Genomic DNA, 27,006 nt, shown 5'->3' with positions numbered 1-27,006 from the left:
GTGTTCTATGCGAACATAATCTGATATGTGAAACTTGCACTTGTCTCCTAGGGGACTATTTTTGCCTCCATCACGCAAAAGTGCTTGAGTCATTTTAGAGTAGGTATTTTAAAGATTCAAGTGGTTGCTTTCAAAAATTTGCAGTTACAACGACGATACTTGCAGTTTTATTAACAAACTCGAATCTTTGGAAATCCGAACAAATTCTTAGGCAAAAAATTACCAGAAAAACGATAGAGAAAACCGCATCTTTTTTTCTATTTTAGTTTTGGAAATGTCGAGTAAACATTTCGGAACTAAAAATTCAATATTCAGCAACTTTAAACGCTTCTGATTCGGTTATTTATTGACGTACAAGAATATATTGCGCAGTTTTGGATTCTGCGAGAAATCCTGCGTAAAATGGGTGCAAACTTAAATAAGCGATAGCTTTAGAAACCTAATTTTTTCGAACAATTTTAAAATTTGAATTCGCGATAAGTGACATATGATTTTTTGCCTCCTAGCGGCGAGGAAAGCGATGGTGAAAACCGCATCTTTAAACATTTCGAAACTTAAAATTTACTATCTCTATTTATCTATCTCTATTTAGTTACTCTTCTTATTTGGTTATTTGTTGACATACGTGAATAAATCATCTAATTTTGGATTCTGCGTGAAATTCTGCGTAAAATGGGCAGCAACAACGCAAATTTGCCCCAAAGATAAACAAAATTTCGACCGCTTTAATCATAAATTGTTCTCCACGAAATCAATTTTTTCTTTTTAGGAAATCTAAGAACGAATTCTTAGCTAAAAAGCGCGAGAAAAACGATAATGAAAACCGTTTCTTTCGATCTGACGTAGTTTCCGAAGTATTGAGCACAGATTGATTCGAACCTTCAAAAATTTGGCGCTCAGGCGACTACCCAAAAATTCAAACGGTCGTAACTCAGTTATTTGTTGTCGTACATTCAAAATTTAGTTTTGGATTCTGCGTAAAGTTCTGCGTTAAATGAACACAAATAGCTTGAGTTTGCTTCACGAATATATGAGATATAGATAAAAATCTGTTTTCAAGAGGTTTTTTGGGGGCGATTTTGAATTTTTTTTTTCGGAACAAAAACGAAGTTTAATTCCTTTAATTTATACATCAATGGAAAGAGCAGATTGAAATCCATCAACAAATGAGCACTAATAATTTAAATTTGCTCTGCAAATAAGCGGGAACATATTTTCTCAAGAAATTTGAAACATCATATGCCATGTCAGAACTAGGACTAGTGTCAGAGTTAGGTGTATTTACATTAGGTCTAAGTCTTCTGCGCCACAGTTTAACACTAGGATGCACAACATGTACGCCGTGATAATTTACATTGAAATAATTTCATAACCTTGTCTCTAGACATAATTAAGTTTCGGAGAGCTAAAACAAGCAGAACATTGGGTAACAAAATCAAGCACTATTACTGAAAGTGGTTATCGTAAATATTCTTCAATTTTCTCAGGAAATATCCGGTTTTACCATTTGGGTAAAGTTAATAACCCAATGTCATTTATGGACCTTAATTAGAACGTCAATTCCCTCGTCTAGCTACTGTAATGAACTAATTAATTTTAGAGTTCTCTTCCCGAGTTGCACTAGTCGTACATTATTAATTTCGTAGTATCGGCAGTTGCATATATTAGATATTGCTAATTTATACAAATTGAGCGCCGTGCACGTAAATGATTTAATTAAAGGAATATCAAACCCAACACAAGCCTAGAACTCGAAAGGCGAAGAGATCGCAGTGATTGATACCATTTTATCATTTCTCGCTTCAACTTACATTTAAATTAATTTAATTAAACTGACGAAACATGTTTCCAAATTCCATACCCAATCAATAATCACAAAAGTTTCGTACGGTTCAAAAAAATCAGTGAAATTACTTATAAAGAACAGCATAAATTCAGATCAAAACAAGGATAAGTTTGTTGATGGCCATCCGCCCTTTACATAATTAATAAATCCGATACACCTTCTGAATTATAAAAGCTAATGCTTTGTGCAACCTAGTCTTACTTATCCTGTGATCCTCGGTGTTAATTATGTTGATTTGCAGGCTTTCTCCCGACCTTTGGACCATCCTTCATCCATCTTTATGGTTCCACAAGGGATTACAGCCTAATCGACGAACATTCTAGCCTGAATACGGGCCTGGGTGAAGGCGTTTCGTACAGGGCCAGACTTTTAGTGGCGATTCGTACCGAAATTACCGATATCATAGATTTCGCTCCTTCTGCTGTGGAAATCGAGCCCACCATACCGGTGAATGAAGCTTCGTACGGTAAAAACGAGGAGTTCTTTTTGTTTGCCACAATTCTAGATGCCTCCATGATCGATAAAAAATTAGGTGACAAACCCGTTTATTTTGAAATTAGTGTAGGGAACGCCGGGAATGCCATCGATGGACATAACGAGTCGGCGAGAGAACACTACGATTCGGATAGCGATGAACTGGGTGAGTCTCAAAAGTGCAGGCATTTCTGTGTGCCAACGTGAAATAATTCAATCTTGAACAAAGTTAAGCGCGATTAGGAAAAGCGTCCAAAGTCAATGAAAAGATAATAAAAGTTGGCTAACTCAATTCCTCGAATTAGCGCTCTTGCAAAATAAATTGTGAATTTCAGAAACTGTCGCCAGTGATAGCGGGTCGTGGCAAAGCACAACAACGCCAGCAAAGCCCATGACTCACGATAAAATCTATTACTTTTTGCCTTATTGGGACAACAAACCTTGCATGCACATCAGGTCCGTCTGGCCGGATTACAGAAGGCGCATGTATAATTCAAACATAATTTCGAAAATCGTCGAGAAACTAGTGAGTACGCTCAGTTAGTTTGCTTGTTTTACTGAGGTAAATAACAGGAAGACGGACTCTCCGAAGTGAACACATCAATGGAATCGGACCATCCCGACTCTGAAACTCGCCTCAAGCAAGTCCTCGAAGATTTCTCAATAGGATGTACTAAATATGTAACCATATCACAAGCATCGATGACAGGCCCCGGAACGGGAAAAACAAAGTTGGACAAAGAGCACCTTAAACTTTGTCAAAGAGAAATTGTAAGCCGGGGACAGGAAATGAAAATTTTATTCGAACGTATTGTTTCAGGAGAATATAGGGAACGCTGCAAGGAACCTTAGAGCTTTAGTGACAAAAAGCTCTTTCAGGGAGCGGTACAAAACAGCACAGTCTTATTTGACTAAACTCAAGTTCTTAACGGAAAATGTAAGTCAAATCACACGTGAAACTTTCGAGGTTCATGGCGGTGGACGGTTTTAGCCTCAACATGCTCTTCCTGATGTGTTCTTATGGATTATCAGCGGTGGCAAACGTCAAGCGTATCAACGGATTTCTGCTAGAGATATTATTTATTCAATCGTTGACGAGGAGAGCGGCAGAGATTGCGGAAAAGTTCAGACGATGTTTCTCAAAGTGAGTAATTAAACTTGACATTCTCAATGTTTGATTATACTGGGAATCTTAACTAGTTTGGGTAATTACGGCGAAGCGAGAGACTTTGATGCCGCGTCAAAATATTCCTGAAAATATTGGGGTATTCCATACCAAATCGACAACTTTTGACTCCGACCCTTTTTGATTTGGCTGAAAGTTTTTCGTCTTTTCTACTCCATGATAAACGGTTCTCAGAATTTTTTCACATTTTTGTTCTCAACCCAATAAAAGTTATAAATTTTTCCAAAAAATAACTTTTATACTTTTAAATAGCTATATCTTTTTCAAAAATTAACTTTTGAGTTTTTTTTCAAAATGTTTTGTTTGAAATGTACTTTTCAAAAAAAAAATACAAACAAAATATAAAATAGTAAATTTAATAAAATTTTTGCCATTTTTGAGAAAAACCGTTATTTTCTCGAACTTCGCCATTATTTATTTTATTTTTTCAAAAAAAACTTCAATTAATTCTGCGATCATTTCCCCATATTCTAGAGTGGGCCAATTTTTTTTCTATAAAAAATGTAAAAAGGCGAACTTCGAGAAAATAACGTTTTTTCTCAAAAAAGGCGAAAATTTTATTGAGTTTATCGTCTTAATTTTTTTTTTGTATTTTTGTCTGAAAAGTACATTTCCAAACAAAAATTTTGAAGAAAAAAACGTGTCAAAATAAGTTGTTTTTTTTTAAAGTTATAGCTATTTGAAAATAAAAGAGGCATTTTTTGAAAAAATTCATAACTTTTTTGGACTGGTTAAAAAAATGAAAAAAAAAACTATTAAATCAAAAAGAGTCGAGGTCAAAAGTCGATTTGGGGTGGAATACTCTATTATATTTATAAAATTGTTTCCACATTTAACTCAAATATTTAACTCAAATTTTTTCTTGTCTTTAAGTTGCCTGGCAAGAAAAGCGCCGGTCCCAGCGGCTGGTCAATTCCCGCAAAGCTCCAGATTTACCTGTGGCTGGGAATGCTCAAACACAAAAAGAACTTCATCAACGGGATTCCGAAAGGCTACGAGATAACGCACGAAATTCGTAACGTAGAAAGACCTCGAGCTCTCCCACCTTCCATAATTCATTACGTCGAAAAACACGTAAAACTCCCCAATTAATATTGAAGCAACACTAACTCTTCCAATTGCAGTTTTTCCAGTTACGGGCCCACATTTACCAAGCCAGATCTTTAATCGGAAGCGACGCTTCTGGACTCTCCGACCCCTTCGCTAGAGTTATAGCCGGAGAGTTCAGTAAAACCACGCAAGTAATTGATGAGACGTTAAGTCCGACTTGGGATGAACTTCTCATCTTCCGCGAAATTCTTATTTACGGGACGGCGGAGGAAATCAAACTGGATCCTCCTTCGATTATTGTTGAAATTTTTGATCAGGATAAAGTGGGGAAGTCGGAATTTATCGGACGGGCATTAGCGAAAGCGCATGTTAAACTAATGGACGAGGGGTATGCTAAACCGAAGTTTCCGCCATCATTAGAATGGTTTGATATAACTAGAGGGACAGACCACGCTGGAGAACTCTTGGCAGCTTTTGAACTGCTTGAGCTGCCGAACGATACTGAAGGGAGTTTACTACCACCACTGCCGGCGCCAAAGGATATACCGATTTACAAGGACACGGATCCAAAGGATCTTGTTCCGATCTTACCAGTTCCTAGAGGGATTCGGCCAACGTTGGCGCGGTATCGCATTGAGGTGCTCTTCTGGGGTTTGAGGGACCTCAAACGGATACATCTTCTCACTGTTGATAAGCCAAGAGTTGATATTGAGTGCGCTGGACACATTCTTTACTCCTCTATTATACAGAATGCTAAAAAGAACCCAAATTTCAGCAGTCCGGTTAAATTCTTTGATTTGGATCTTCCGGAACAAGAGCTGTATAGACCTCCATTGACCATCAGAGCCGTCGATTGCAGAAGCTTCGGGCGGTACACTTTAGTGGGCACCCACATGATAAACTCCATTCATAAGTACATGTACACTGCTGTGACCAAGAAAGACCGAGAAGCAGACGACCGCAAGAAGTCGCTAAATCAACCCAAATCAGACTGTCACTCTTTGAGCCAGTATTCGCCTACCAACATTCCTTGTCTTGAGAACGATAAGGAAAAGAGCCCTCTTCTCCCCAAAGACATTTCTATATCCATCGGCTATGGGACCCAACAATCCGCGAATAAAACCAAAAACGACACCGGAAGAAAACGCAAAGCAAGCATCGACGAAGACGTCGACGATGAAGAAGGAAGTCGAGACTGGTGGACGAAATACTTCGCGTCAGTCGAACGAATGATTGACGAATCCAAAGAAGCAAAGAAGCTGTTAAACCAACAAAACGGGAACTTACAGATTCTGGGAGACGATGACACTAACCCTCAATCTGGAAACACATCAGATAAGAGTCCGGGAGATGTTAAGAGACGGTTTGGTTTCAAGACTGCAGCGACGGCTTCACGGTTTGCGGCCCGAATCAGCCCGAAAAGTGTGAGGAAAAGAAGTAAATATAAACCGGCTTTGTGCAAGGTACGGCTTCAGTACCAACTCGACCACATCTCATTGTTAATTTTAGGTGTTTCCAACGGAGTTGGAAGGGTTACAAGAAGTTGGTGAGTTCAAAGAGTGGTTACACACCTTCGAGTTGTACAGAGGCAAAAAGACTGGCGACGACAGCGAAGACGAAAGTCGCGTCGTGGGTTATTTTAAGGTAAATTTTATTCTTAGGGTTGATTTCACCACCCACTTAAACTAAGATTAGTTTCCCTTAAACGTAGATCAACATAAAATATGATTTCACCAACATTTTTAAACCGAGTTTAGTACTAATCTACGTTCAGCAAGTAGCTGGACAACTTCAACCAGTTGACGATCTAAAACTGAGATTAATGAATTGTCAATTTTAGACATTTGTATTTTTATCAATACTGACTGTTTAAAAGATAAATTTTTCTTGCGTTTGATCACCAGAACGTGTTTCTCAAGATACAAGACGTGCTGGTCTGTCAGAGTGACAATAATTTGCAGCATTGCCAGTGTTCCGTTTGTCTTGATCGCAGTTTTATAAATCTCGGTTTAGGGAAACTTCGATTTCCTTGGTGAAACCAGAACATGGAAAACCAAGTTTAAAATCACCTGTTAAACTAAGCTAAGTTTATTAAAACTGCAGTTAAACGCTAGTTGGTGAAATCGGCCCTTAAACTCCTAAATAATCAATTTTTTCTTCCAGGGTGCTATAAAAGTGTACAAATGGCCTTTACCCAAAGACATAGAAGACCACACCATCATGGGTCTCGACCCACAGTTCGGTTTCTTTCAAGGTTTGCCTTCGAACGACCCCATCCGTGTCCTAGTCAGAGTGTACATAGTCAAAGCGAACGATCTCCATCCCATGGACCTCAATGGTAAAGCCGACCCATACGTGGTCATCCAGCTGGGATCAAAACGGATTAGTGATAAAGACAATTACATCTCGAAGCAACTGAATCCTGTCTTCGGGAAGTACGTGTTGATTGTGCGAGTTTTCCCAACTGTACGTCTCTATTTTAGGTGTTTTGAGGTGGAAGCGACGTTCCCTCAGGATTCATCGCTGACTATTCAGATATACGACTGGGATTTGGTGGGATCCGACGACATGGTCGGGGAAACTAAAATTGATCTGGAGAACAGGTTTTATAGTAGGCACAGAGCGACCTGCGGGTTACCGGAAAAATACGAGGAGTGAGTTAAACTTTATTGTTAACAAATTTTTATTTTTTTTTCTAGACAAGGGTACAACGCGTGGCGCGACGCCATGAAGCCCACGCAAATCCTTGCAAAACTGTGCAAAGATGCGAAATTAGAGCCCCCTGTATATGCCGACGGCTACGTCAAAATCAGTCGACAGATTTTTACGGTCCAATGCGAGGACTTCGACTTTTACAAAACGCGCGAAGCTGAAGAACACTTGGCTCTTGCAGTTCTCCATCGCTGGCACGAGTTTCCGAAAATAGGATGTCATCTCGTCCCGGAACACGTTGAAACTCGTCCTCTTTATAATCCGGATAAACCGGGAATTGAGCAGGGAAAACTGGAAATGTGGGTCGATATGTTCCCTATGGATATGCCGCTACCGGGACCGCCTCTGGACATTTCACCTAGAAAGCCGAAGAGTTACGAGTTAAGAGTTATCATATGGAACACGGATGATGTAGTTTTAGAAGACGACGCGTTTTTCACTGGGGAAAAAATGTCAGATATTTACGTCAAAGGATGGCTGAAGGGGCCTGAAGACTGTCAGTGTACGGATATTCATTACCGTAGCTTAACAGGAGAAGGGAATTTCAACTGGAGGTTTATTTATCCTTTTGATTACATGGTTGCTGAGCAGAAAATTGTCATATCCAGGAAAGAGTCTCTTTTCTCCTGGGACGAGACGGAGTGTAAGATACCGGCGAGGTTGGAACTGCAAGTGTGGGATGCCGACCACTTCTCCGCTGACGATTTTTTGGGTAACTGCTAAACTCCACTTTTTCGAACTTCTTAAATTTTTTTTTCAGGAGCGATAACTCTGGACTTGAACCGTTTCCCTCGCGGCGCGAAATCTTCAAAGTTATGTACGCTAGATATGCTAAAAACCGATGGTTCAGTGCCTGTTGTAAATATCTTTAAACAAAAAAGAGTGAAAGGCTGGTGGCCGTTCTTCATAAAAAAAGACAACGAAGAAATGGAACTGACCGGAAAAGTCGAAGCGGAGTTCCATTTATTGTCAAAAGATGAAGCGGATAAAAATCCGGTGGGTTTAGGACGGGGAGAACCGGATCCTTTGGAGAAACCAAAGTACGTTTTGTGCATTTATAGCGTAAAAATGAGTGTTTGTTGTTTCAGCCGACCGGATTCGTCTTTTATGTGGTTTATGAATCCATTGAAATCGATTCGTTACATCATCTGGCACAACTACAAATGGACGATTTTGAAACTTTTTATTATAATTGGCTTAGCAATAATCATCTTGTTATTCTTCTATTCTATTCCTGGCTATACTGTCAAGAGGATGTTAGGAGCTTAATGGCTTTTACTCAAATCTGCACTGTTTCATCTTGTAATCATTACATAAGTACAAATCTAATCACGCATACACTGTGTAAAATACCAATGGCTTTTGCCTAAATCAAAATGTATTATAATGTTAGAAGTGACGTCAAAATATACGGAAAATTATGAGTTTTTGTTGGTTGTTATTTCCTAATGGTACAAGTAAAATGAGTTAAATATAAGCAGTTCATCCATAAATAAATACTCAAATAGATTATACAAACATTTGAGTAGATTTATGAGAATGATGCAAACAGAAGATTTATTGTTTCCTAACATTAATGATAAAATCTAATTAAATAAACACATCATTTAGGGAAATCCCGTTTCATGGAAAAAACATTGATGTTTATTTCCACTGCAAAATTATCCAAAAAGGATAAAAGGAAAATTTTGTTAAACAGTAGATACGCTCTTTTAAGTAAACATAGAATATGGATCTACAAACAATGTAAGTAAATTTTGTCGTCAAAAAGAAGGAACGAATTAGAGGATTGACTGAGGATTCGGAAGAGTAGAAACAAAGAAAATTTTAAATAAAATTTCAGAATTTCTTTATATTATCTTGGTTTTGCTTATATTTGTAAATTCTCCTTGTAGTTCTTTTTAAATTTTCTTGGCGTTTTTCCAACATTCACTTCATTCTTCCAAGATTCTCTCTAAATTATCTTTAGCATCTTTAGATTTTCCTGATTTTTTTTTTCGGTTTTTCACTAATCATTAGATTCATTTTATTAGTCATAATATGTGTAATGCAACCAAACGAATTTCTAAATATGGAAAATTAAGTTTCACATTAAATTTCGCAGTTAAATTGGAATGAGTATTAGTACCCAACTAGAAAAGTTTAAACTGCCACAGCAATAATATAAAAAAATGAACATGATTATCTACATTTGATGTATTATGAGTTTGTGTTTTATTAGATTACATGTAATTTACTTTTTATCAGCAAGAGGTCATACTATTAGGAACAAAAAGTTTATCGTAATAAAGAGTTATTAGACATTTAAATTTAAAGGAGATTTATGAAAATGAAGTAAGTGTAGGTTTATTACGTCTTAATTAGATGGTAAAAACTATCTAAATAAACATAATACATAATAATAATAAAGAAAACCTTGCTATTTAAAAAAACAGTGTCTAATTCTCATCGGCGATGATAATTTCCACTTTATGGTGCTAATCCATTACGACGAAAAAATTAGAAAGAAGAAAAAATGGAATTTTTTAACAGCCACGGAGTTTTAAGTAATCGGTCAATTTTGATGTTAAACTAATATTAAACAAATGTCTTTGATTTACATGTTTTATTAAATAAGAGATTATTCTTTTCACCATACTGTAATTGGACGTAGTTCTGGATTTGAGTTAATTAATTTAAAATATATTTTTTGCTTTCAGATTCCTCATAACGCACACCATTGAAAAACACGTCCTCATGAACTAAAAAATGCTCAATTATTACACAATCACTTAGTGAGACTTACATACCTGCAATCCAAGCCTGTAATTAATTGCAATGTCTTCGGTAAATTTAATTTTGAAGGGTTTTTGCGACTGAATAAGAAACATAAGATAAATCTTCTTATTCCGATCATTCCAATCGTACCACTTGAGACATACTAACTTATTAAAAATTTCTGTTGACTAAAAATTTCAATTTTTCACAGGTAAAGGTAGTTACTTATCATACGTACAAAATCTTCCAAATCTTGACCAATCGTCATAAGCATCAAAGCCGAGCCGGACACGACTGTAGCCAAAAATATTAGCCGTAAATACTCATAGCTTAAAGAATCTGCAAACTATAATAACACGATAATATTAGATTGTAATGAAAATGATAAATACGCACCAAAAAATAAAAGATGACGACACTGCCAATCAAAGAAGTAGCCAATAACTGAAATGGATACATGTACTTTTGAATATTTCGCAAATACTCGTTGAAATTTCTGAAAAAAAAAGTAGTACAAGTAAACATAAAATCGCAGGGCTTTCATACTGGTAAATTTGGTTGTGGTACTGAAAATAATACTTTAGACACAGTTCTTCAGTTTCTTGATTATAATCCGCTCTACTAGAAAATTGTGTTAATAGAGCAATGCAGTTTTTTAAATGGAAGTTAAAATTATAAACTCCATAAACGACTTGGAAACTGGGAGATACAGTGGTGAAAACTCCGAGAGGAACTATTAATATTTTAAACAAAAAATAGAAGATATGTTTCCAATTTTGACCATAAATCGCAATAATTTTTACGATCAAAAAAAAACTCGCGTCTTCTTTTGAGGGGAGTGCATAAGCGACACTAGCACTAAATCCCATAAGTAAAATCGCCAACATAAATATCGTGATTTTGAACAAATATCGTTTGCAGTTTTCTTCTGTTGTCTTGTCAATAATTACATTATTCCATAAATTCATCGATTCTATTGATTTTATCATTAAATGCGACGAGTGATTGATATTCAATAAAGCAAATGTGGTCTAGAAGAACAAATAGGTAAGTTTTAATCGACTGCTATGAAGACACATTACATAAACCGCAGTTACGTATGTTGGCAGATATTGAAAGAAATTGTTAACGTCCGGATACTGCACAAACCAGAAGGTTTGGAATAAACTTTGGACGCCATAGAAAGTATCAATATGGCTAATAAAACTCCCATTGATTTTCGTCTAAAAATTTCAATTGCAATGAATTGCCAAGTCTTATGTAATGTCTTTTCTAAAAAAAAATACGAAAATTTTGGAATAAAAGAATTATAATGAGGATACTCTGCATATCCCGGCAGATACTAAACTGGAGAAATCTTCTATACAACTGCTCAAATCTACAAAAAAAGATGGTGACACACGACTATCAACTAGTGCGCATCAAATATTGCCAAAGTTTTAAGTTCAAAAAGAAATATTTTATGAAAACATGAACCAAAACTGGAATCCATACTTTTTCCATTATTGGATATCCAATACCTACCTAAATAATAAATTTTATTCTTCTATAAGAAACCTCAACACTCACAAAACTAATTTGTTACAGAAATGTTTTCCAACAAAAAACATTTAATGCGCGCATTTTGTAAAATTATGTTCGAACATTTGAGCGACTTTGAAAAAACCTTCAAACTACAAATTTTCTTGAAAATTGTTTACAATTTTTAAGTTCAAAAAGAAATATTTTATAAAAACATCAATCAAAACTAGAATCCATACTTTTTCCATTATTGGATGTCCAATACCTATCTAAATAATAAATCTTATTCTTCTATAAGAAACCTCAACTCACAAAACTAATTTATTACAGAAAAGTTTTTCCAACAAAAAACATTTAATGCGCGCATTTTGTAAAATTATGTTCGAACATTTGAGCGACTTTGAAAAAACCTTCAAACTACGAGTTTTCTTGAAAATTGTTTACAATTTTTAAGTTCAAAAAGAAATATTTTATAAAAATATCAACCAAAACTAGAATCCATACTTTTTCCATTATTGGATATCCAATACCTATCTAAATAATAAATCTTATTCTTCTATAAGAAACCTCAACACTCACAAAACTAATTTGTTACAGAAAAGTTTTTCCAACAAAAAACATTTAATGCGCGCATTTTGTAAAATTATGTTCGAACATTTGAGCGACTTTGAAAAAACCTTCAAACTACGAATTTTCTTGAAAATTGTTTACAAGTAGTGTCGACCTTAACCGGACCCAACTAATAATTGATTTAAAATATTTACAGAAGCATTTAACCGCACTTACATGACTCAAAATGATTAGCGTGTAATTGTTATCCTTTTTAACAGGAGCCGATGTCATCCCAAAACTAGTATATAAAGTGTGATCGGACACTGCTCAACATTGTGATTTAGTCTTTAAGATGGGCTGGGTAAGTAACAATTTAAAATAACGCCTGAACTACATCAATGTTCGTTTCAGGTGACACAGTTATTTGTCTTGGTGACCCTTTTTGCGGTCTTGAACAGTGCTCCATTAGACTCCGACGAGAGTTCCTCTAAAGACACTAAACCTTTATCGACAACTTTGACCAAAACGCACGAATCGGACGAATCCGGAGAAGACGACAAGAAGGATTTAAAAACTACCTCTAGACATGTGAGAGAAGCGCCGCCGCCGCCGCCGCCGCATGATCCAGAGCATAGACCTCCTCCACCACCGCATGACCCAGAGCATAGACCGCCTCCACCACCGCATGATCCAGAACACAGACCACCTCCACCACCAGAGCACAAACCGCTGCAGCCACCTAACACGCGTGATGTTCCTCATTTCGGTCCTCCGGCGGGTTACAGACCTGTAAGAGATGTCTCTAGCACAGTCAGACCTGACGCACGTTTTGGACAACCTCAAACACGGCCAGTGCAACCTCTGGCACGTCCGGTACAACCTCAGACACTTCCTGCAAGAGTTGGAAACGGGGCAAATAGTTACTCCACGTCCTATAGCAGCGGTGACAACGGCAGAAAAGTTAGAGATACGCAGAGTACAGTGAGACCTGAGACGCTTCCTGGAAGACTTTACAATTCTGCAAGTTCTTCTTCTTCAACCACTGAGAATTCGAGGAGTAGACAAGTGAGAGACACGCAGACCACGGTGAAGCCAGCGACTCTTCCTGCAAGAATTTACAACTCTGCAGGTTCCTCTTCTTCAAGCACTGAGAATTCAAGGAGCCGACAAGTGAGAGACACGCAAAGCACTGTTAAACCCGCGACGCTTCCTGCAAGAATTTATGATTCTCAAAGCTCTTCTACTTCAAAAACTGGAAACTCAGGCAGCAGAGTAGCTAGAGATAACAAACCAACGCCGAAACCAGCTAAATCCCCAGCAGAAACTGCAGGCAAGCAAAATAAAAAAGATAACAGGCATGTGCGGGATTTGAGTTCTCCGTCAGCGACGGGATCGGCTTCCTCATCAACAACTGAAATTTCTGGCAGATTTAGCTCTACCACTGCGTTCCCAAGAAGCAGATATTAAAGTTGGATGGTCATTAAGGCGGTCTATTTGTATAAATGATTATGTAATATAATGTATTATTGTTAATAAAGCGATAAAGTGCCAACTGCTGTTTGTTGGTTTTATATGACGTAATTTTAGTTTACTTTGCTTTACGAAAAATGAAAACCTTTGGTTATTTTGGAGTCAGCATCAACAAGTTTTTTTGAGACAAAAACGATGATTTATACCTTTGAGTTTACATCAATCGAAAGAGCAGCTCAAGATCTATCAAATGGTAAAATCTCATATTGGTAGTTTACGAGTATCGATCAAAAAAAAAAGTTTTTTTTGTCGTATGAACAATTTTTTATTTCGAAAAAAATTGACAAAATTGACTATCGAATTTTACAAATCTGAGAGCAAACTCTAAGCATCAACAGAACAAGAAAAACGATGGCTTCTTTCCATCTGTCTTAGTTTCGGAAATATGAACTTTATACATTTCGGAATAAAAAATTTACTATCCGAAATGGAATCGCTTCTAATTCCTTAAATTATGCATGTACGTTCAAAATTCGCACAGTTTTGGATTCTGCGTGAAAGTCTGCAAAAAAACTCCAATAATTTTAGTTTGATTTTCAAATAAATAAATTAATTAATTAATTTGTTTAAAATAAATGGGGCGCTCAAAAGAACCAATCTTTATTTCAATTGGTTCGTAAGACGATTTTTTCCAACTTGTGAACCAAACTAAAATTTTAATTAGAAACGAAATAATGAAAAAGTTACCTGTGAACAAATCCACAATGTCATCACGCGTTAATTCAGTTTTATTCTTCATCACAACACTTTTGAAGAAACCACTAGCAAAAAATAAAAAAATCTAACTCAAAATCAGCCAAAATTCAACAATTTGGCACTGTAAAACCAACATTTCTTTACCACGAAAATTGTTAAACTGACGGGAACTCCGATAAAGACATTTTTTGCTACTTGTTTATTAGAGTTTTTATTCCCAACTTTTCGATGGTTTAGACCGACAAATGGTTATTCAATCAGTTTGTTTTGTGTAAGATTGCATCATTAAACAAATCTTTTCGATCGTGTAAATAGAAAAAAAAAGAACCTATTAAGTGATAATGAAATTGTTTTTATTAGGAGTAGGATAATAAAAGACAAGTTAAACGTTATTCAGTTATTTATTGCAAGCGATGCATAAAGCTTAAAATAATCTATTTAACTTTGTATGCAAGTAAATAACATACTTAATTGGTATATTAAAAATATGTAAGAAAATTACACACGACTCACGATCAGTTTCAATATAAACGAAAAATCACAATGCAACAATAACTTAATATAAAAAATCCAGAGCACCATTTTCGATTTGATTTTTAAATACATACAATTAATATATACAACTGCTCTTATAATGACGAAGAGAACTCAATGGGTTATAAATTTTGACTTTTGTACACCTAAGATACAATGAAATACTTGGTAGGAAGATGTATTAGGTAATATCTTATAAAATAAGGTAACCCGACAAGATCCACAGCACGAAAATTTACCTAAACATGACTACATAGTTAAAAAATAAATTAACAAAAAAAACTGGTTGGCAATTCGCTGTAAATATTGTTGGGGCTCCTCATTCATACAATTACCACATTTGCACTTATAATTATGTTTTCAACTAAGTAAATGAAAATGCACAACGTAACAGCCTATTCTGCTCCAGTGACGTCATCATAGCCATTTGTGTAAATGGTAAGAGACATCAACCCGACTTAAGCAGTCAAATCTACCGACACAAGCTCTAAGTAGATATTGCGAGGTACACCCTACCGACATGGTATTGTCAAATAAATCGAGAACAACTGCAAAATATTCGAAATACCATTAAATTATAAGTACCACAACTAATTACTTAACATTACCATAAACTAAAACATTTCATTTTCAGAACATACATAAGTCTATATTACACAAAAATCCCAGAGGATCGTAAGAAGCGAAGGAAATGTCACTGGACTAGGCACATTCGATAAAACTCGAATGCTAAAGCTTTACACATAATTTAAAAAATACATGATTACGCGAGTCAGTCTGCGACGATTAGTGTCTCTTTTAATGCTACTAGCTGCTCTTCTCCCAATTTTATCTTGTCCGCGATTTCTTTCGAATCCATTATCAATTTCGCCTTCATGTTGATGAAGTGGTCATAATCCGTAAATTCTTCAGAGTTCAGGTATTTGTACAAAATGTTCGAAACGCTGACGCTTCGCCGATCGATGCACTCTTTCAGTTTCTTCGCTTCCTCCAGCTGCTCCAGAAGTTTGTCACGTTTGCTCTCTAAAATTCTCTGCGAAGAAATTATGTATTAACTAATCGTACCGAGTTTAACTCCACTACTTACTCTTTCAGGATGATCATCAGGCATTCCCATTAGCGCGTTTTCCGCCCTCGCCAACCGCCCAGACAGCCCGAGAAGAAGGCTGGTGATTTTACCAACTTCCTCGATGTGGAGTCTGAACTTGTCGGCTTCATGGGGTCTTGCTAGCCTCCGGATGTGAGCCTCAACGTTGTCTCCTAGTTCGTCGTTGATTTTGCACTCTTCTGTCACCACCAATTGTTCTGAACGCAGTACCTCCAATTTGCGGTCTAACCGGTTCACTAGTTCCTCCTGAGAAAAAGAGTCAGATATCGTTGGCGGGAGGTGGAGTTACGTACCTTCTTTATGTTGAGATCTTTGGTATCTTTGACGATGTGACACTGCGTCATGTCTTGACTATACCTAGTTAGAAACTTTGCTTTTGGTTCTGATATCGTGAAGTACGTTGAGGATCCTGATAGCGGGCTTGTTGGTTCAAGTAAGGAACTCATCGGGGACGTCGTCGAGCTACTGAAAATTGTTTATTAAACTTGTTTGGTTTTGGAGCAGAGAACGCACCTTAATTTCGAAGAGGTTGTGGTACAGACTGCCGGCGGTGGGCTGCTACTGGGTGTATTGTTCCTACTCCTAAATGGCGAGTTTGCTGGCCTTGGCCTAGACGTGACTTCCACTTTAAATAACCCTTGAACATAATCCGTCGGTTTTTTATGTTCCGGTCCTGGCACTAAAAACGTATGTAAAGAAAGAAGCCACCGAGTTTACCACCAACATACCTAGAAGCTCCTTCAACCTGTCCGAGGTGGGCAAATGAGTGACGAGCTCCTCACTCAACTTCTCACAGTCGATTTCTTCTTGTAACTTCTTCCTCGTCGGTAACGGCGTCGGAGGAAGTTCTTTCTCCGTTTGAATAGCCGCGTCTGTCGTCGAAGTGTTCACTCGTAACACCACCTCAGTCCTTTGAATAAGTTGCAAGCCTTCAATCACCCTTGGACACTCTTCCGTCTTTGGTGATGGAGGAGGGGACACTGCTGGAGAAGCTGGTTTAGGAGAACACGTGGGAGAGCTCAACGGAGACGTCTGCAAGGGACTATTCACGCTTGAAGAACTATTGGAATTAAGGAACGATGTTTGAATAGGACTATTATTATTCGACGACGGCGAGGTCCGCAACGGCGACAATTTCGGCGACAACGACTTCTTAATCTTCGGCGAAGGTGGAGACTCGTTCGGCGACACCGGTTTGATATACGACGCCAACAACGGCGGGTTGGATAAATTCGTCGACCGCAACGGCGTAAACGGCGACCCTCTTGGAGGCGTCTTCGTTGGGGACTCAGGAGGAGACGCTTTCTTCACGCCATTCTCCACCAAATTCAAATTCGTTGGTCTATTATACTGAGATCGTGTACTGAGCATCTTTGCGTTCACTGGGAGTACATCCGGTAAAACTACCTTCAAGTCTTGTTTTTCATCACATTTTTTGTCGAGCATTTGTAACTTTTTGTTACATTTTTCATTCATAGACGAGCGACGGAGTAAGTTCGTGTTGTTGTTGTTTTTAATTAGGTCCTTGCTGGATCGGTGGAGTGACCAAATTGTGTCTTTTTGCGGTGATGGCTCTGGAATGGTCTCCGCGATGGTGTGGCCGTTGGGGGACATGGTGCGTTTGTAACTTCCGGTGTCCGAGTCCGGGACGATCCGGTCGCGGTCGCGCCGGGAGGCAAGGTAGGAGGCTTTGGACTGACTCCTGAAAAAAAAAATTGTTAGAGATTTCAACGCAAGACAAAAACGTAAAGTTAGTTGGCACTTCTGATGAAGACGTTCATTTTGACACAAGTGACCTTAAAAACTAAATACATTCTAACAATACTCTACATTTTCTCTATATTTATGTGGAACATCGCCGGATATGTGAAATGCATTGAAAGGAAGAATTCGTGAAGACAGCAGACAAAGGAAACAAACAAAACTGGCGAAGCAAAAATAAATCCTTCATAAAACACGCCCGAATTAGCAGGCAATTTTCGTCTTCCTGAACACGAATAACACATTCCTGAAATGAATCGAATCCGTTTTAATAATGTGGTCGAGTAATTTTATTATATAATGCCGTGTGGCTTATTAAGTTCAGCCTTGGTGCGAGTCCCAATAATTGGGAGCAATCGTTCTTTCATTAATATTCCAAACTGGGCCACTGTTCTCTTATCACGTCATTGGTTGATTTCTATCTCGTACAACATCTGTCTTTGAGTGGCATTCCAAGTAAATTGTGAGGCGAGAAGAAAGTCGTCGTGCAAGTCAAAACATAACTAGTCTTTAAACACAATAATCTTTCATGTGAACTGATTAGATTCCCAGCTTCTGATTGTAATTTATCACTGCATATATAGAAGAAATATTTTGACACAAGTGCGGAGAAATTATACCGCTTGTATGCAGATAAATTCCCTGGAGGGGCAGTGACTTTCAGTTTCAACTCTCCTTTTCGCTCACTTATCAATCAATCAATAAATTTGAGCACTGTCGCCAACAGAACTAATTAAAATTCTTTTAATCGACAACGTTGTAATGGATTTTGCGGTGGAGCCAACAAAGAGCGGAATCAAACTTCGCCAAATAAGAAATGTTGTAAAAAACGTGATGCGTAAACGTTTAGAAATTCTGTTTTTACCGTGGTATCCGACTTGCGTTCTTCCGTTTTACTTTCTCGATCGTTGCCAGAAAGGGTGACTGATTTATTAACAGCGCGCTAATCTCGACATTTGATAAATTCGGTTAGGTAATCTTCCTAAGGTTACAATAAATTGTATGCACCGCGGTGGGTATGAAGAACTCGTGATTTGCAGGATCGGCTCGATTCGCGACAGGAATTTCAGAATTCGAGTAAAAACTCACATTGCTACTGGTAAAAGTATTTAACATTCTTGCGCATTTCGTAATAAGCAAAACATTGCTCCCGATCTTGGCAATTAACGCTTTTATGAGCATTCAGATAGTGCAGGCTTTATCAAAATGACATAGCACGGATTTACAGTTACAGATGATGGACTGTATCGCGTTTTCTCATCTCCCATAATAACATGTATTGGAAAAAAGACACGATTTTTACGGTTTCACCTGATAAAAACAATGTGGGCTTCAATGCCCCTATTGTTCGCCAACAATGGACTTTATTCGTGACGGCATCCAAAGTCAAGGGCACATCGCAGATTTATCAACTTAGCATTTATCATCACATTAGGCCTGTTATCCTTTTTCCTTGTTGGCATGTCACCTCTATCCGGTCTAGTGCTTCGAATGCATTCCGTGAACTGCTCATTTAAAAACCACAATTCCTACTCTTATGACTGGAGAAATTGATGAGGCAGTTTCATTATGGAAACTAAGGAAAGTTTCAGGAAAAGTAAACACGAGGTTCGTCGTGGAAACTTAAGCGGGGTGGGGCGACTATTGAGAATAGGAATTTTTTAAAGCAAAACAACAAGCAAATGAAGAATCAAGAGAACATCCAAAAAAGATCAAGACAGAAAGACCGAAAAACCATCTAGAAAAAACCGAAGAGTATAAAAATGAGAATGAAAGAGGAAATTGAAATCCCAAATCCGCCTCTGGTGCTGCGTATCTAAATTTTCCAGAAGGAGACCACCAAGCGCGCGTTATGCAATAGTTTTGTACAACCCAGTTAATTTAATTGTAGGTGCAAGATTGGAACGGATCGCTAGAAGAAAAATTGACCGCTGAAGGTCAGTCGAAACATTTTGTAATTAAACACCAAAACGTTAATGCAAATCGCAGCTGTTCTCTGGCAAACATTGTTATCCATATCTATCGCTATTAATAGTTTTAATTGCAAAATTTATGTAGTGGTTGTCGACTTCATTGCCAAAATCGTCTCATTTAATACTAGTAATAACAGCTCTCGTTTATTATCGCCTCCAAATATAGAAATCGCAAACTCCATCGGAATAATTTACTGCTGCGTCGGAAACCGTTCATAGATTTCGATTGCACGCTGCGTATAAATATCAATCTTGCACAACGAAGAATTTTTCCCATCGGCTTATTGTTTTATAATTCAACACCATGGAACGTTAGTCACTGGTTTTGGTGACCAATTCTTTTGTTTGTTGTGTTTGTCATCCACCTAACGTTTCCTCGCAATAATTCCGCATTTTTCCAAACGAGTGTCCGAGGGTCACAAAGGTCAACGGCGATTTCTCTTCGCGACAATATTGCATAACTGGTAGCGCCCTCAAAACAAATCTACCTAAGAATGCGGGAGGAATTTTTTAGTTTTACGTAACGACTGCGGAAACTGGCGGCTAAATATACTCGTTGCTCATAATTTTCGATGGTTTCAAGTATGATTGAAGGGATGGAAATAGCATGTTTACTGCCGGATCTGCCTTGTAATTTGTACGAGACGAACAGACTGCCTCCATAAAGTTTTTATTGAAATTGCGGTAGATCAAAATTTTAGAAGCTCCTGAGGTAGTCAATGTAACTCGAGAAAAACTGAACTGAATTTATATTTACACGTTGTAATGTCGACACTAAAAGATTTGTTTGTTATTTTATTTGGCTGCGAGCTTTCGACAGTTTACATGCGTGTTCAAGGATAAAAAAATGAATAAAATTAATGAAGTTGTTGGATTTGCAACGCTCAACAATAAGTTTATTTTACAACTGTGACGCGACATGAAGCTGCATGTAAATCCGTAATGAGCCGACTTTTTATTAGCCTGCACGTACTTACTATAATTTCGTAACGACTGACCAGTCACTATAATTAAGCTCCCAAATTCTGATTAGGATAAGAGAAATCTCCACGATTATGTCATTAATTAAGTCATCAATGATTCCTAATCCTTGTGGTATTTGTGGTTCATTATTGTGTCATAAGAAAGTCCCAATTCTTCCCATGAAAAATCGAACGCGCCTAAAGAACATTTCAGACTAAAGGTCTCCGTTCCACCCAATCTTTTTCCCTCGGAATTACACCAACGCGTACTAAACTTTTCGTGCCCGTTATTATGATTGTAGTCAGAGTACTGACAAAGCTATAAAGTAAATTGTATAATAACATTCGAGTCGTGCACCATAACAATGGACGTGAACCATGTCATTCACTGTATGCTCGAAAAATTGGTGACGAAAGTGCTCGCGGAAGTTTGTGACTCTTTCTATAGCCCATCAATGCTATTGTTTTATTTCCAACAACTTAATCGCTTTTCACTTTTGTGAAAGGATGGAAAAAAACGTTATCAACTGGGGTGATTAATAAGAAGGCAACCTCGGGACACCGTTAGGCGTTATCGACAATGTGTCGTATCAATATAGGAATAATTAATTAACTTATCTGGGGGAATTATTCATTTTAATTTACATTAAACACTAATTACGGGTGACGTGCATGAGTTAGTTTTGTTGCAACGAGTTTTACTTCTCATGTTTCATTCCTGGACCGGAGCAATTTATTTCCTGCAAGGGAAAATCGCGTGCTATTCACTGCAAAAACTCGATCAGAATTTTTTCAAAATGTGCAAAAATAAACGAGCAAATGCTCACTTGACAAATTTAGTTCAAGGCTGGAAGATGTTTACTTATTATTCCACATATTTGGAGACTGCAATCTCTTTATGAAATTTCAACTGGTTATCTAACCAGACAAGCTCGACTAGTTTTACTGGAATACTTGCCGTATTTTGAACTTGAAGCAACAGATCGTGATATTCATCGTTGGCACTAAAATCAATCACTTGAAATAAAATCGCGACAATGAATCGCATCATACGCCGCCACTGAAACGACTGAATCACAAAGTGACCAAAATAGATTTTTAAATCAAAATACCGCATATCTTTAGTAAATAGTAACTAGAAATATACGCTGGTTCGTCCGAATAATAAAATAAATTGAGGTTTATACTCGTGCCAAATTACGTCACAAAGCCAGCCGCGCAAATGACAATTATCAGTCATTAACACCATCAATAATTGAATACTTACACTTGGAATTGAAATGTTGAGGCCATCACGCGATCTCCTAGTTAAAATCATTCGTATTTATACAGTTTGTTTCAATTAAATTAATATAATTCAATTAGGCAAAAATAGACGCAGAACTGGAAATGCAGCTGCAACGGAAATCGTTAATGCATCGACACACCTGGTCGCCCTTAATTCCTACAAGGGTGGGTCGATCACGCGTCAGGGGTGGAATACACACGTTTCACTTCCACAAAATTCAATGCTCCATTATTTCACCATCGCATCTCTCTATTTTTTTCAAAGCCATTGTTTTAACCGCATCTCTGTGGCTTGAGAAGATCGCTGAACAATGTCTTTTAATTAAGGTTGAGTGAAATATAATATACCGGAGAAATTACCTGACACGTTTTAATTTAAAATGCGACGACTTCTGAATATCAGGTAGCGATTTAATTGGATTTGTGGTCGTAACATTGCGGTGCGAATTTCACTAGATTCTTAACACGCTGAAGAGATCCACCTATTTTAATCACGGGGAAAATGTGCAGCACTGTAACGCAGCATGAGTTCATTAAAACAGTCATGATCTGCTACTGATTAATTAAAACAGAAATGACTCTGTGGTCGAGCGTATAATATCAAACAAATGTTCGATTCGAGACTTTCTATACGCAACCACTGACCATTTTATGGAAATTATAGTTTTGTACCTAATATGGAGCAAATAAAATGCGTGCCCACAATTAACGAGTTTCAAATTAATCACTACCAGTCCACAAAATCCGGCGCCGCATTTCTTTATAGCGTTGTAAAAATTCGAAAGCAACAAATCCTGTCGTCGTCCCTTTATTAGAATGAAATAAATGACCTTCTTGTAGGATTTCAACAGATGTCTGCTCCTGCTGAGCACCGAATTTCCGAGCACATCATTCATTAGTTTTGTCTTTGGTGTCTAAAACCTCACGACTCAGTTATTTTCTGATTAACGTGTGATTATTTTGAAGAGGTTGAAACGCACTTAAATCACGAGTGGGTTCCACTCCACGTCTGATGTAATTAACGTTTATTTTTAAAAAGTGAAGATGCTGATTAGTAAGAGTAAAAATATCCATTATTCATAAGCGAACAGAAGCGCGGAAAATAAAATTTTGAAGCCAACTCGTGCGAACACAGAAGGACCTAGATTAAGTGTGTTGCGAGGAGATTTCCAATGAATACCAAATGAGTGCCATAAAGTATTCTTGACGTTACGAAGGGATATCCGCGCATAAATATGACAATGTGAGCAATCAAATGAAATAGGTTGGTAAATAGCTTCCTGATACGTTTTAACCAGTTTTTAATTTTATTCTTTCGGTCACCTTTGACTCGACTTTCGCCACAGATTACCATCATCGCTCTTGTTATGAAAATCCTATTAGAACTATTATTAATATTTTATTAACGCCTAATCTAAGTCATCAAATGATGACCCACGAACAACTTTCTCGCAACGACCGAAAATAAATCTTCTTCGGTCCACGCTTCTTTGTTGCGCAACGACGAATTCTTTCAAGTTCGTTGTCTGATAAAACATTTTTATGAAACAATTATCGCAAATTCGATTGGGTGGGTGTGCCACTAAAGCCTTGGCTATTATCAAGGTATAACACTTCCAGTTAAGTAGCTGATAGCAGTGAAAAAATTCACAACATGTTCAGTCATTCACCTTTCTAGGGCGTTTGAGCACCGACAAAATGACAAACATTGCTGATGGTTGTTGCCACTTAGTATTCCGACGACAACAATGTCAAGCTAATTGTGTAAGTCGTCTGCAAATTTAGGCTAAACGCGACGTATTTCCGCCAAAATCTGTCATGTTTTGATAACGTCACGTCTCATTAATGCAATCAAACTCTCTAATGGACTGAAGAAGAATTTACTACTGTTATTATCTATGGGGCAAAGAAAGTCGCTGTGACAATGAAATTAATTCCTTTTCAGAAAAACAAGAAAGAATGAAAGTTCCGCAGAATAAGAAGCACACAAAAAGCGATTACATTTTCTTAATTAAAAATAATTCAATGTATGCACATTACATTATTTATTCCAGAGTAATGGACATTAAAAGAGCACTTATGTTCAGGAAGTATTGACATGAATAACTGATCTTACTCAAGATTGTTATTTGTGCAAAACAAGGACACTCACTGTCTTTTGTGCTTATTTAGATAATGCGATGTTGGCGGGTAATAACAATGTTACACAGCACTTTTCTCTAAATTACATTTTAGACGTGGAAGTGGGCAAGGTTGAAAAAATCCTGTCACTGCTAGGGATTTAGACATCAAAATCTGACCCCAGGGATTATTACTCCTCAAAAATAGCATACACCTGACTTCTCCACTTTCCAAGGATTTCCTGGCGATTTCGTCCAATCTCTACTTATTTCCTTGTTATTTCGTCTAACTTCCCCTGATTTCCTTTGTGATTTTGTCCAACCTCCCCTTATTTCCTTGTGATTTCGTGTAACTTCCCTGATTTTCTCGCGATTTCGTCCAACCTCGCCTTATTTTCTTGCGATTTCGTCTAACTTTACCTGATTTATTTTGTTCGACCTCCCCTAATTTCCTTGTGATTTTGTCTAAGCTTCCCTTAGTTCCTTGTGATTTTGTCTGATTTACCTAGATTTCCTGTCGATCGCCCCTGATGCCCTAATGATTTCCCCTCATTTTCGAATGATTTCTTATAGAATTCACCTGAAGAGTGATACACTAAAAATCTGCATGCATATTCAAAACAGAAGCTTCCTGATCCATAAAAATATCCTCGCAGCTAATCACTAATGAAAATAAAAAATGACCCAGATAAACAAGAGAAAAGGAAAAATAAAATATAAATTAGCATGGCGTTGCATGAGAGAAGTATTTAATTTTACGAAATACTGAATTTTAAATACCGGCTGCATTTTATTATTCAGTTAAATCAATAAAAGCGACATTGGTGGCACCATTTGAGGTCTGTTATTATACAACAGTAGTGACCTAGCCCCGGGCAAAAGTTAATAAAATTAGTAACAGAATAAAAGAATCCACTTACGTGACCATTACATAAAATATTGTGAAAATGTGCAACTAAAAAATTCGCAAGAATCTTTTCTTAATTTAAATTATTACAGTTAACCCTTCAGGTCACGGGGACACATTTTTGTGCAAGAACAAAGCACAGGCCTTGCATAAGACGTAGTAAAATTTATAGAGCCGAGTAATTAATATTTTACATTAATTTGAAAACTAAACAAAACAAATATCTATGCAATAGAACCTAAAAACGTTTCTCAAGACTTCAGGGAGGCAATTCCACTTTGGGTACGACTTCCTAGTTTAGTACAAAACCTTGTTGGCTAGTGATAATTAATTTTAACTGAAAGTCATATAACACGTAGCAAATTCCAAACTTTATGGAGTGCCTCTCAAGCACTACTTCCCTCAAAGACCTTTCAGCGTTTGCGTTAATTAATTTTAACTAAATTCTTCAACAAAGGCATTAAACCGTGCTCTCGGGTTCATCTCTTTTAATTTAAATTGCTCCTAACACAAAGTTTTATTATCTCTAAGCTAAAGTATGATTAATTAATAGTTGATAAGATTAGACTTGGCAACTACTTTACGAAATATTTGGAATGTTTGTTATGTTAGACACACAAAAAGTTAGGTACGTATATCAAATGAAACCTTTCAAGAGAAATCTATTAAATTGTTATGTAAGCAATAAAACATTCAGGTGATTACAATAATATTGCTAATTACACGAAAATTAACACTTGGCATCGTAATTTGCGGTTAATAAAATTTAGAGCTACATAAAGATTTATTCCATTCTTAGTATCAGTCACACTTTCCTTAGCTCTCTAAAATTTTATAGGAGAATTTTTTTTACAGGTGACACTCTTGTACCTTTTTGTCAGATCAATCATTACCAAAGAGATGTAATAAACATATAACTGTTGGTTACGACGATATTAACAGGCAATATAATTTGATGACATCATAACGGACCTCTCATATTCAATTAGTTTCTTCATCTTCATTGTCTCAGAAGAATTTTTCGAAAACGAACCGTTGAGCTTTGTAAAAAGCACCTGCAGTCGTAACTCAAGATCCGGTGAATGAAATACGCACAAATAAGGTAACCCACATCAATTAGCTTGTCTAAAAATGTTATTAAATGTATGTGAGAAACAGTAACAGGCATTACGATTACGTAACGCCTATATGCGCTTTCACTGATCTGTTTATAATCGGGTGTCTTGTACCGTAACATTACCGTCCTTTGGAAATAATCGCACATCGATTTCTTACTCCCACGACAAAGTAATTCGGATCAGTACGCCAAAAACGTCGAGTTCTGGTGAAACTAACTGTTCTACCAAACTGTTAATTACCAAGTACGTCGCGTAGCTGTCATTCTAGGTTAATAACAAAGGCCTTGTTTCTTTCCGGATCATCAACTGTCGGTGGTTGATCAGTGATCACAAACCCGATGAAAAGCGAATTCGCATGATCATATAACTTAGCACTAATAACTTCCGCATTGCTATGGATTATAAACTACACGGGATATTGGTTACATTTTAATGTAAATATGAAAATATGAAGCGCCGAGTGACCGAGCGGAAGAGAGTTAGTTACAAGATTCCATATCTTGAAAGTCACAAAATCTTTACTTTCAATAACTAAATTCGTTGTCACCCACGTGGTAACTTAACCTTTCAGCGAAATTGATGTGTTTTATAATTAGTTTTTATGAGTAGAAGAAAAGTAAGAAACTCCGACAGAAATTGGCAATAAAATGTTGGAAGAATTTAAATGACTGCGTTGCCAATTTCACTGATAGATCACGCCTGGAAGAAAATAACTAAAATCATTTACGTTCTATAATTAGCAGGAAATGCAAATGCGTTTTCTTACACTCGTGGACGATCCGGGAGCTTTGTCTAATTACCGTCGACTTGATGGGCCTTTATCTGATCACCGATCCGGTAAAAACTCACATTTGCATCATCCAAGACTTCCTCAAAGTAATTTTAGAGTGTGTTTCTAAAATTCCACGTCTT

The 27,006-nt window shown here is 37.1% G+C and overlaps 3 protein-coding genes across 5 annotated transcripts in view; 2 read left to right on the top strand and 1 right to left on the bottom strand.

The window, feature by feature from the left end:
- LOC148179825 (otoferlin-like) overlaps positions 1-8,695 on the top strand; it is a 38,401-nt gene extending 29,706 nt beyond the window's left edge. For both annotated transcript variants that reach the window (XM_088050927.1, XM_088050928.1), the window contains exons 11-23: positions 2,088-2,486; positions 2,656-2,846; positions 2,894-3,091; positions 3,141-3,257; positions 3,312-3,464; positions 4,380-4,580; positions 4,631-6,019; positions 6,066-6,200; positions 6,720-6,991; positions 7,040-7,210; positions 7,256-7,980; positions 8,029-8,308; positions 8,357-8,695. In XM_088050927.1, coding sequence (XP_087907053.1) covers positions 2,088-2,486; positions 2,656-2,846; positions 2,894-3,091; positions 3,141-3,257; positions 3,312-3,464; positions 4,380-4,580; positions 4,631-6,019; positions 6,066-6,200; positions 6,720-6,991; positions 7,040-7,210; positions 7,256-7,980; positions 8,029-8,308; positions 8,357-8,537 — 4,412 coding nt within the window. In that variant the 3' untranslated portion in view covers positions 8,538-8,695. The remainder of the gene's footprint in view (positions 1-2,087; positions 2,487-2,655; positions 2,847-2,893; positions 3,092-3,140; positions 3,258-3,311; positions 3,465-4,379; positions 4,581-4,630; positions 6,020-6,065; positions 6,201-6,719; positions 6,992-7,039; positions 7,211-7,255; positions 7,981-8,028; positions 8,309-8,356) is intronic.
- Positions 8,696-11,924: 3,229 nt separating this feature from the next.
- On the top strand, positions 11,925-13,565 carry LOC148179824 (uncharacterized). Its single transcript, XM_088029596.1, has 5 exons — positions 11,925-11,984; positions 12,042-12,259; positions 12,377-12,399; positions 12,443-12,459; positions 12,510-13,565. Exons 1-5 carry the CDS (start codon positions 11,925-11,927, stop codon positions 13,563-13,565), a joined length of 1,374 nt encoding a protein of 457 aa, XP_087885722.1.
- A 1,141-nt stretch (positions 13,566-14,706) lies between these two features.
- Positions 14,707-27,006, bottom strand: part of Shrm (shroom) — a 91,548-nt gene continuing 79,248 nt past the window's right edge. Inside the window, exons 6-10 of one of the 2 annotated variants that reach the window (XM_088031207.1) lie at positions 16,695-17,668; positions 16,480-16,645; positions 16,260-16,431; positions 15,946-16,212; positions 14,707-15,891 (exon numbers count right to left, since the gene is read on the bottom strand). In XM_088031207.1, the coding sequence (XP_087887333.1) occupies positions 15,631-15,891; positions 15,946-16,212; positions 16,260-16,431; positions 16,480-16,645; positions 16,695-17,668 (1,840 nt within the window). In that variant the 3' untranslated portion in view covers positions 14,707-15,630. The remainder of the gene's footprint in view (positions 15,892-15,945; positions 16,213-16,259; positions 16,432-16,479; positions 16,646-16,694; positions 17,669-27,006) is intronic. The other variant, XM_088031208.1, reaches the window with a different exon arrangement.

The sequence above is a fragment of the Gnatocerus cornutus genome, chromosome 2 (genome assembly GCF_029298725.1).
Source record: "Gnatocerus cornutus isolate USDA-ARS CGAHR chromosome 2, icGnaCorn1.1, whole genome shotgun sequence".
In the NCBI taxonomy this organism is placed as follows: domain Eukaryota; kingdom Metazoa; phylum Arthropoda; class Insecta; order Coleoptera; family Tenebrionidae; genus Gnatocerus; species Gnatocerus cornutus.
Note: the sequence above shows the minus strand (reverse complement) of the source record. Positions and strands in the feature narration are given on the sequence as shown.

Excerpts from the sequence above, each read along its gene's own strand:
- LOC148179824 (XM_088029596.1), top strand. The coding sequence starts at position 11,925 with ATGTTCGAACATTTGAGCGACTTTGAAAAAACCTTCAAACTACGAGTT. Across the intron at positions 11,985-12,041 it reads TACGAGTTTTCTTGAAAATT|AATCCATACTTTTTCCATTA; the intron begins GTTTACAATTTT and ends AACCAAAACTAG. Across the intron at positions 12,260-12,376 it reads TTCTTGAAAATTGTTTACAA|GAGCCGATGTCATCCCAAAA; the intron begins GTAGTGTCGACC and ends CCTTTTTAACAG.